Here is an 11861-nt window from a genome sequence, read left to right on the forward strand (position 1 = left end):
ATAAACGAAATTATTTTATTTTTATTGTACTATAATATCATTTGATTTTAGTTTTTGTTGAACGATGCTATTTACTGCTCTAAATCTCGAATACTGGCTAACGGTTTTTTCATTCGCTATAACTCTTTCGCCGCCCTCTCCACTTCTTCAATAAACATACATCTTCAAATATATTATTTAAAAATAAACCTACAATTTACTTAAAACATTGTAGATATCTTAAAAAATATTAACTTTGTTGATTGTTAATTCTAGTAGTATATTCCGATTTTTCGTTTATCAATGTAACATGGAATCTTCTCTTTTTTTCGTTGGTGCTTTCATTCAGTTTTTCTGGAGGTTGTTTTTTTTTCTCGTTTAGTTTGCTTAATATAAGCAAAATTAGATTTAAAAAAAAACGAAAAAATTTTTTTTTGTGCAAAAACCAGACCAAGAAATTCGTCGCCATAATGTGGACATCTTTCTGAATCAGATGAAGCTTTATGAAGATCGTCAGAGATGCAAATTTCCTAAGTCACTTATAGTGACTAAATACAGGGTGTAATATAAAGGTAGGTCATAGATTAAATCACGTATTCTGTGACCAAAAATAGTTCGATTGAAGATAACTTATCTTAGTACAAATGTGCATATAAAAAAAGTTACAGCACTTTGAAGTTAGAAAATTAAAATCGATTTTTTCTAATAAATCGAAAACTGTCAGAGATTTTTTATTAAAAATGGACATGTGACTTTCTTATGGCAGAAATATCTTAAAAAAAATTTAACTGTTTAGTTAAACACAATATTTTTAAAACTTTTTTGCCTGTTAGTACTGTTGAATAAGCCAGTTTTTAACGAGATGCGGCATCATTTCTAATATGTTACAAAATTTCTGAGTACCTAACAAAACGTAAAATATAAATAAATTTTTATATTCTTACCAGGTCTCTATAATCTTATTTAACCATTTATGAATATGTGGTGGACTTTACAAATTTTCATAATGACTTTTCAAAATCGAATATTTTGAAAAATCACGGGCTTCTGACGAAATCGATTTGCAGCTGTCATGATTCCCTTTCATAATATCCCAGAAGAAAAAGTGAATTGGGTTAAGTTCTGCACCTCTGGGTGGCCAAGAAATAGGCGCATCAGGGCTCTTTCCAATCCAATGTTCAGAATACTGATCGAAAAGATATTCTATTATTTCATTATGGTAATGCGCGGGAGCGCCATCCTGTAAAAACCACATGTTTGTGATTTTTACAACAACTGTTTGGAAGAAATACTGGCCCCATTAGGTTAATATCCACAATTCCTGCCCAAACATTGACTTTAAAATTTCTTTGGTGATGAGAAACTTTTCTTGCGTGAGGGTTTTCTTCGGCCCAGATGTTCGTAATGCCATTTCTGTTAAAGGTGAATAAAACACGGTTAATGAAATTGACATTTTGTGTGTTTTTCGTTAAAAATCAATCGTAAAACCTCCTCTTAGTATAATCTTCATCCAGTAATTATTGAACGGATATTAAGTGATAACAATAAAACTGCTGGACTTTGAATCTTCTCCAAATCATCATGCGAGAAACATCTAATTGGGCCGCTACTACTCTTGTACTGCTTCCAGGGATTTCTTTAATTGCTTCCAAAATCTCTTCATCGTTTTGTAATGTACCTACCTACTCACATGTAAGATAATTAAAATATCTATGTATTTCTATATAGTTTTTAGTCACCTGGTATATGTTATTTACAATTATGAAAAGTTCTCATGTATAATCACTAATAATTATTTGCTGTTAGAAATCAGAATCAATACTCTTCATAAATATTTTCCTATTTAGAATAAATAAGTTTCGCTAGTTTATTCACCTAATACTTCGTATCTATGGAATAATAATAATTTATTTCTCTTATTTCCTTGTTCGATAAGCTATCCGTATTTGCTATTTTAATATTAATATTTGAGTCCAATCTCTTGTACTCAAATCCATCCAGAAACATCGTTAAATAATTGTAGATAACAGAACTTATATATTCATAGTTTTAAGAAATAACAAGCAGAGTGTAATTTTCATCCTCTAATATAATAAATTTATACATGTCAATATATTCTGTTTAATTCCAAAACAAAGAGTTAGTCCGGAGAAGAAATAAACGCATAGTATTCCATAACAAAATTTGGTGTCAGAACGTGGGATATTAGTAGCAGAGTTCCTCTGATTGCTGATAGAAGGAGAGCTGAGGAATTTTTGAATTGACTTGTTTCCTTCGAGGAATCATTCAAAAAAAAAACTGTCAGTGTGGAAAAATCGCCACTACAACTAATTACATTGGGGTCCAGTACATCCAGTTCGAAATCCAGTTCCAGTCATAACCCAATTGTAGTTCCATCGGAAGTAGAGGTGAACCCGTGGAATAATAGACTATGCGACCAACAACAATATTCTACTTGTAAGTACATTCTATCTTAAATTCTGTCTCATATTTTAAAAATCTTGTAAACGTATGTCTACTTTATATCCTGATATAAGTAACTTATTTGACGAACAAATACCTTCTCCCGACTCAAATTCTCTTTCAAATTCTTCTACTTCTAATTCAAATAAAATGTCAGTATCAATTGAAATAGCTGAAAAACTTCTCATTCGATTTGATGGTACAAAATCAAAATTATACGAATTCATAGACAATTGTGATAAAGCATACAATTTAGTAAATCCGCAATCCAAACCCATCTTATTAGCCATTATAGAAACTAAATTAACCGATAAAGCTAGGGCCATAACTAGAAACAGAACATTTGACGAATGGAAAGATTTAAAAGACTTCTTATTAGATGCTTATTCTGAACGCCGAACTGAAGGTCAGTGGCAATTGGAATTACATTCCTTACGTCAGATGCCCAGTGAAAATGTAATGTCATTTGCAAATAAAGTTGAAAATTGCTATATAAAATTAATAAATACACTTGATCCAGACTTATCTCCAGATGCAAGAAATGCATGTACTAAACTCTTAAAAACTCAAGCACTAAATGTCTTTATTAGAGGATTAAACAAAGACCTCTCTATTTTAATCAAAGCCCGAAATCCAGATTCCTTAGAAAGAGCTGTTGCTATAGCAATTGCCGAAGAACAAGAACAGTTATCAAGACAAGAAATTTTCAGACCATTCTGTAATATTTGCAAACGAAATAACCATTCCTCAAATAACTGTCGATATAAAAACAATTCAGATAGAAATGTTAGACATCTTCAAAATTCTAGTTTTCAAAACCCAAAATATCCTAATTCAAATCTTCAAAGGTCAAATTCTCAAAATCAAAATTATAAACCTTCAAATTCAAATTCCAATTCTGATTTTCCTCCAAACTTAAGAAAAGAAAATACCAACACTTCCCAACGTTTTTGCAGATACTGCAAAAAACCAGGCCACGTTATAGAAGAATGTAGAAAACGCGAATTTAACAATAAAAACAAAAATCCAACAAATTCTTTAAACTTCCAGAATCCTCGACAACCAACGGTCGATTCTCGAGGAGTTCGTTCAGTTCAGGCCGTATCACAACCATCAACTTCTCAGTCACTTCCTATGTAGATTTACCCTTAGTAAATAATTCTAATCCATCCTCTTGCAAGTTTCTAATCGATACAGGCGCAGATATTTCTTTAATTAAATATTCAAAAATACTAAACATTCCAAAAATTTATTCTAAGTCTATTACTCTACGAGGCATTGATAAAAATGTCTTAAATCCAAATAAAACTATATGTAGTTGTAACGTAAATTTCAAGATAAAAGATTTTGTCCAAACTCATGTTTTCTATGTCGTAGAAGACGATTTTCCTCTTCATTTCGACGGTATATTAGGTAGCGATTTTTTTGAAATAAATAAATGCCAAATTGATTATAAAGAAAATAAATTAAACTTTAAAAATTGTTCTATTTCAATCGAATATATAAAATCTCCATTAAACAATGACAATGACGAATTTCTGAGAGATCAAAATATCGAGACAAGTTCTAATATCGATGAAATATTTCCTTATGATGCTAAATCCATAGAGGATCATTCTTATTTAGAAACCAATGATATCCAAATAACCTTAAGTAGTGAAGAACTACTATCCAATCCAATTCAATCTAAATCTAACTCTAAATCCAAAGAAAATTCAAGTCCAAAATGTGTAAAATCCACTGAGATATGCACAAGTAAAACTTGTAACTCTTCACGAAATCATAAATCAAAATCCTGTTCAGAAGAAAAATCCTGTTCAGACGATCTTATACTAAATCAAAACTCTAATTCTAACTCAAGAAGTAATAAAACTATTCTATCCGCAAGAACTGAAACAATTGTTCAAATTAAAGTAATAAATAATGAATTAAGCGAAGGATTATGTCCCGAACGCGAAATCTTTAAAGGTGTATTTTTATGTCCTAGTGTTGTTAAAGTAAAAAATGATTTCTTTTTAACCTCAATCGTAAACACTACTGAAACGGATGTTGAATTAAACGATATTCAAGTAGCAATAGAAAAAATTCCAAATTTACAAAACAATGCAAATATACGAAAAATGTCTTCTTATAAAGATAATACGAATTCTAACAGAATTGCTAAATTAAAAAATGCCTTGAGAACAGATCATTTAAATAGTGAAGAAAAATCATCTTTAATTTCTATTTGCAAGGAGTACAATCATATCTTTTATCTGGAAGGAGATCAACTTACCAGTACAAATGCCATAACTTGCAAAATTCCTTTAAATTCTAATGTACCTATTAGCACTAAATCATACAGGTATCCTGAAGTACACAAACATGAAGTCGAAACTCAAATAAAAGGTATGCTAGATCAAGGTATTATCGAAGAATCAACTTCGCCATGGAATTCGCCCCTTTGGGTTGTGCCAAAAAAGGCCGATGCTTCAGCAAAGAAGAAATGGCGAATTGTTATAGACTATCGACGACTAAATGATATTACTATAGGAGATTCATTTCCACTTCCGAATATAGTCGATATATTAGACCAATTGGGTCATTCAAAATATTTTTCAACAATAGATTTAACATCAGGATTTCACCAGATCAAAATGGATCCTGAGGATTCTCCAAAGACTGCTTTCTCAACTCCGTCTGGACATTATCAATATTCACGAATGCCATTTGGATTAAAAAATGCTCCCAGTATTTTTCAAAGGCTAATGAATACTGTCCTCTCAGGAATACAAAATTACAGATGTTTTGTCTATCTCGACGATATAGTCATTCATGCCGATACATTAGAAAATCATAATAAAAGATTAAAAGAAGTATTCGAAAAATTGTCTACATTCAACTTAAAAATACAACCAGATAAGTGCGAATTTTTTCGTCGCGAAGTAATGTATTTAGGACATTTAATAACTGAATTTGGTGTCAAACCGGACGAAAAAAAGGTATGTGCTGTTACAGATTTTCCTATACCCAGAACACAAAAAGATATTAAGAGCTTTTTGGGTCTCACTGGTTATTATAGACGCTTTATAAAAAATTTCAGTGCTTTAACACAACCTTTAACAAAACTGCTGAGGAAAAATGTTGAATTTAATTGGACAAGCATTCAACAACAGTCATTTGAGAACCTGAAATCAATACTTTGTTCAGAACCAATACTTCAGTATCCAGATTTTACCAAACCCTTTGTCTTAACAACGGATGCTAGTAATTATGCAATAGGGTCCATACTTTCTCAAGGTAAAGTACCAGATGATTTACCTATTGCTTATGCTAGTCGTACCTTGAACAAAGCGGAATCAAACTATAGCACAACAGAAAAAGAATTACTTGCAATTGTATGGAGTGTTAAACACTTTAGACCATATTTGTACGGAAATAAATTTTTCATTTATACGGATCATAAACCACTCACATGGCTATTTAATGTAAAAGATCCCGGATCAAGACTCGTTAGGTGGAGATTAGCATTAGAAGAATATAGCTATGAAATTATTTATAAACCAGGTAAATTAAATCAAAATGCTGATTGTTTAAGTCGTCCTCCTTTAACCATATCTGAAACAAATATTTGCGAAGAAAACAAAAACCCGGCAACAATCACCTTACAAATAAACAAAATGAGTAAAGAAAATAATGACACTTATTCACAGTTCTTATCTAAATCCGAAACTATATTAATAACAAATGATAATATAAAAGAAACAAATGAAAAGATTACATCATTTTCACAAAATTTAGCATTGTTTGTTTCCGTAGATTTAAATTTTAATGAGATCGTTCAGAAACAAATAAATAAACAATTCAGTCATATAGAAAAATTGAAAGCCAAAAATCCAAGACTAAATGACATTATATATATTTCTGATCAAAATAAAAACTTTTATTACATATTTATAAAAAATAATTATTGGGACAATACCTCTTATGAAGATATATTTAATTCCCTAATAAAATTAAGAGACTGGTTATTAAACGATAAAATATTAAAAATTTGCCTACCCAGAATAACTTTTAGCTACGATAAATTAAGTTGGGGAAAAATTAGATCTATGATTAGATTTATTTTTAGAAAAACTGATATATCTATTATCATTTATCATGATATACTAACAAATCCTGAACCTGAGGAAATAACTACAATATTACAAGAGAATCACACTAGTCCTACGGCTGGACACTCTGGTTTTCATCGGACATACAATCGTATAAAAAAACATTTCAAATGGAATAATATGAAAAATGATATTAAAAACTTTATAAAAACCTGTGAATCTTGTCAGAAAAATAAACTCGTTAGAAAAAAATTCGTAAAGCCCATGGAGATAACAACAACAAGCTCAAATCCATTAGAAAAATATTTTTAGATATAGTAGGTCCTTTACCTTTAACCGAGTCAGGTAATAAGTTCATATTAACATTACAAGATGACTTAACAAAATTTTCTCAAGCTTATGCAATTCCGAATCATGAAACCAAGACTATCGCTGAAAATCTGGTTCGTGGATTTATTTGCAAGTTTGGAAAACCCGATATAATAGTTACTGATCAAGGCCGAGATTTTACTTCCAAATTATTTTCTCAAATCGCCAAGCTTTTTAAAATCAGACATATAAATTGTACTGCTTATCATCCAGAATCAAATGCTGCATTAGAAAGGAGTCACGCTACTTTAGCAGACTACCTTAAACATTATATTAAAGCTGATCAATCCGATTGGGACGAATGGCTAGATTTTGCTATGTTTTCATATAATACAACTAATCATACTTCAACCAAATTCACACCATATGAACTAATATTTGGATATACACCTAATCTACCTAGCAGTATAATACGACCAGTAGAACTCAAATATACATATGAAGATTATTTAGATAATTTAACACTTAAGCTTAGAAAATCTCATGAGTTAGCAAAAACGAATCTATTAGAATCTAAAGTAGTCAGAAAAAAATATTATGACCAAAAGATTAATGACACCGTTTTCTTAGAAGGACAATTAGTATATCTCCAAAATGAGCAAACAAAGAAGGGTCAAACCAAAAAACTTACACAAAATTATAATGGACCTTATAAAATTCTAGAGATAAATTCTCCTGTCAATTGCACAATTTTAGTAAATAAAAAACCAATAAAAGTTCACATGAATAGATTGAAACATGCTTTTGTTTCAGGTATGCAATAATATGGCTGACAAATAGTGAACAAATTCACAAGAAATATACCAATACTCCTATCAACAAATCACCTGGAATCTATTACGAACACATAAAAAATGTTCAATTTATTGAAACTCATTGGAACATATTAAGTCATATTCCTTTACAACCTTTTACAGACAAATTAAATTTTGTAGATCTCACCTATCAAAAAACATTAAGACTGTGTCAAAACAAACCAGTTCTTATTGAATTACGATTATGCGATACTTCACTAAAACTCTTAGGACAAATCATACCTAGACTCTTTCAAGATGAACAAACTTTAAAAAACATAATTCTGCATGAACATTTTAGACCAAAACGCGCTCTATTTAATGCAATTGGATCTGTTTTCAGGACCTTATTCGGTACCTTAGACAGTGATGATGCTGAAAATTTCAATAATGCTATTAACAAAGCTGAAAGTAACGAAAATCATCTTCTTGATTTACTAAAACAACAAATTCATGTAGTAAAAGCCACGATTGCAAATTTTAATAACTCTATTACAAATCTAGACCGAAACAAAGTGATTTTTGATAAAAATTTTGAATCAATTACCAATTACACAGATAAAATGAATAATAAATATTTTAATTTAGATTTAAAACAAAAAATTGAAGAACATTTTACCTTACTAACTTTCTTTATAACAGAATTACAACAAGAATATTCTACTTTAATAAACGTTATTCTATTTGCAAGAAATAATAACCTTCATCCTTCTGTTATAACACCTGAGCAACTAATTCAAGAATTATCTAAAACGGTAACGCATTTACCTAGTACATCGACTTATCCATTTCCATTGACTATCGATTATGCTCATAAATATTTCGATATCATTTTACTTAAATATATATATTTTGATAACAAGATTTTAATTACGGTTAGTATACCTTTGGTTAGTAATACTCCTTATTCTCTTTTTAAACTAATATCTCTTCCTATAATTCATCCAACATTAAAGAGACTTACCTTTATTCTTCCATCTGTCAAATATCTTGTTCTTTCAGAAAATAGAAACATTTATGTTACTATTGATACATTAGAAGACTGTTATTCATTAGATGAAGAAAAACTTATTTGCAAAAATCCTGATACTTTCCGATTTACACACACTAATCCAATTTGTGAAACTGAATTGTTAACTTCAATAACAAACATACCATCTAGTTGCGATACTCGTATAATTCAAACAGAATATGAAATTTGGCATAAATTAAACAAACCAAATTCTTGGATATATGTTTTACCCAAACCAACAGATTTAACTTTAAGCTGTCAGACTAGTACGCCAATATCTATTGTTCTTTCAAACACAGGTATTTTTTCTACTTCGAATAATTGCAAAACTTACACCGGATCAACTATTTTGATATCTGTCTCAAATCCAAAAGAAAGTAATTTTCAGTCTATCATTCCAGATTTATCCCTTCCAGAAGTCTGTTGTGATGATATTAAGATAAATAATGAATCCAAATTACACCTTGTTCCCTTACAATTAAATAATCTCGATCGAGATGCATTAAATTTAGCAAGCCATAAACTAGATAATTTAGAGAAAATGACCTCAGAAACAAATATTAATTTTTCAGACACAATAAAAAATAGTTCTTATTTCACTTATGCAATCTTATTTTTGATAAAATGTATGTTACTTTATATTTTATACAGGATAATTAAATATTTTTACCGACGATTTCGTAGAAATCCGTCACATAGTTGTCAACAAATTACAAATTGTTTAACACTAAATATATGTCAAAGTAAACGAAAACATGTACATGAGACAGATTTAAGTATAGATTGTAAACATAATAAAGACAATAATTATAGTGAATCCAAAAAGTGTGAAGAGACTAGTTTCACAGAGACTACACCGATAAGACGAAGTGAAAGACTATCGAGACTAAAAGAAACTATTTAAATGTGTTAAAATAAAATAATAATGTATACAAATGTTTTATACCATTTAAATGAAAATTCATTTTACAATTATTTTCATTCTTACAAAAGGAGGTGTAATGTACCTACCTACTCACATGTAAGATAATTAAAATATCTATGTATTTCTATATAGTTTTTAGTCACCTGGTATATGTTATTTACAATTATGAAAAGTTCTCATGTATAATCACTAATAATTATTTGCTGTTAGAAATCAGAATCAATACTCTTCATAAATATTTTCCTATTTAGAATAAATAAGTTTCGCTAGTTTATTCACCTAATACTTCGTATCTATGGAATAATAATAATTTATTTCTCTTATTTCCTTGTTCGATAAGCTATCCGTATTTGCTATTTTAATATTAATATTTGAGTCCAATCTCTTGTACTCAAATCCATCCAGAAACATCGTTAAATAATTGTAGATAACAGAACTTATATATTCATAGTTTTAAGAAATAACAAGCAGAGTGTAATTTTCATCCTCTAATATAATAAATTTATACATGTCAATATATTCTGTTTAATTCCAAAACAAAGAGTTAGTCCGGAGAAGAAATAAACGCATAGTATTCCATAACAGTTTGTATCTACTTATTGTCGTCCATTATTACCAACAAGTTTGAAAGGTGTCAATGTGCCTGTCTCTCGTAAACGACGATAAATGGAAAGAAATAATCGTCTGCCTGGTGTATTTCGATTAGGATATTTTTCTGCATAACGCCTTGCAGCTGCTGCACTATTTCCTTGGCATTCACCTGTAATTACCAAATTACCAATAATTAATTAAAAACCCTAATTTAGCCTGTTCGAATTTACGCAAATTAAATGCATATCTGCCATTTCTGAAAACGTGTACACCATTGTAATAGAAAATTTAGTAGTTTATTTTAATACTCTTAAATGCACAATAATTGGAATATTTATTAAGCTGGGCATTCACGTTCCGACTTGCGGTAGGGCTACTAGTTGGATATTCGTCTATCCACTCACACTCCGACTTGCTATCCACATCCACCTATAATAATAGCGTTCCAACTTCAGTTCCAGTTTGTTTTGACGACGGTGTACATCGCTTAACCAAAAAATGTATCGAGTAAACACTACGCAAAATATAATTAGGAGGATAATTGGGAATAAGCCACCATATGAGTTAGAAATTAAATGTATTTGACATTTGGACTGCCACTTCGGAAATTGATATCAAAATATTCCGAAGTTGAAGTCAAAACGTCAAATAAATTGAATTTCTAACTAATATTCAGGCTTATTTCCAACTAAAATAGTAAATTTGCATAAGATGCCACAAGAAAATAACTTCAGAATAATATAAAAAAACAGTTACTTCTAGGTTCAGTACAACTATGATTTCATTTTCGTTGTTTGTTGATAATTCTTCTATAGCCAATTCGGAGTGGAAATTGTACCTGTGTGGGAGTGGGAGCGAAATAGATCTACAGAAAGGAAAATGATTTGCCCTATCATGAAGTAGTTGATGATGAAGGATCGTGTATTTTAATAGGGATAATATTCGTGCAATTGAAAGTTTATTTTCTATTAATATTTGTGAACTAGGGATCTTTGTGTAAAGTAATTCATAGAAATCTCATACGTAACAGGTGCTGAATGTCAACTGACAGGAAACTGAACTTCACCATTCACGCTCCCACTGCGAGAATGGCGTGCTTAACTGACAATACCCATTGTTGATGCTACTATTTAATACATAGTAACCATAGCAATAAGTATTATACAGCCGCCTAGAAAATTTTTGAAACATAATAAAAAAGTAGCCCTATCTCGATTAAAACTGGCTTAATAGAAAATACAAAAAAGTTTTAAAAACATTGGGTTTAACTAATGGTTCCACAATAATAATTTAATTAAAATTTATACAAACATTTGGGTGGGTTTAAGGGAACAAAACCCTCATAAAATTTTTATAGGGTGTACAAATTTCACTCATATTTTTTAATAAGATATTCCTGCCATAAAAAATGTTCATTTTCAATATAAAATCTTAGCTCAGAAACACTTGAGTTCAGTAGGAGCTGTAACTTTTTTTATGTGCACATTTGTACTAAGGTAAGTTAGGTTCAATCGAACTATTTTTGGTCCCAGATTACGTGATTTAATTTTTTCGTATTCTTTTCATTCAAATCTGGCATACGCCAAAAATATAAAAAAATTCAATAAAAAAAGGCAGCGATAAATATTTTTCAA

At 30.0% G+C, this 11861-nt stretch overlaps 1 protein-coding gene across 1 annotated transcript; it reads left to right on the top strand.

Moving 5' to 3' along the window:
* The first annotated feature begins 1664 nt into the window (after positions 1 to 1664).
* LOC140444084 (uncharacterized) lies at positions 1665 to 10217 on the top strand. The gene is made up of 2 exons (XM_072535730.1): positions 1665 to 2436; positions 7659 to 10217. The coding sequence occupies exons 1-2, from the start codon at positions 2411 to 2413 to the stop codon at positions 9613 to 9615; spliced, it is 1983 nt and encodes a 660-aa protein (XP_072391831.1). The 5' UTR covers positions 1665 to 2410; the 3' UTR covers positions 9616 to 10217.
* Positions 10218 to 11861: the final 1644 nt, after the last annotated feature.

Source organism: Diabrotica undecimpunctata, chromosome 6 (genome assembly GCF_040954645.1).
Source record: "Diabrotica undecimpunctata isolate CICGRU chromosome 6, icDiaUnde3, whole genome shotgun sequence".
NCBI lineage: Eukaryota > Metazoa > Arthropoda > Insecta > Coleoptera > Chrysomelidae > Diabrotica > Diabrotica undecimpunctata.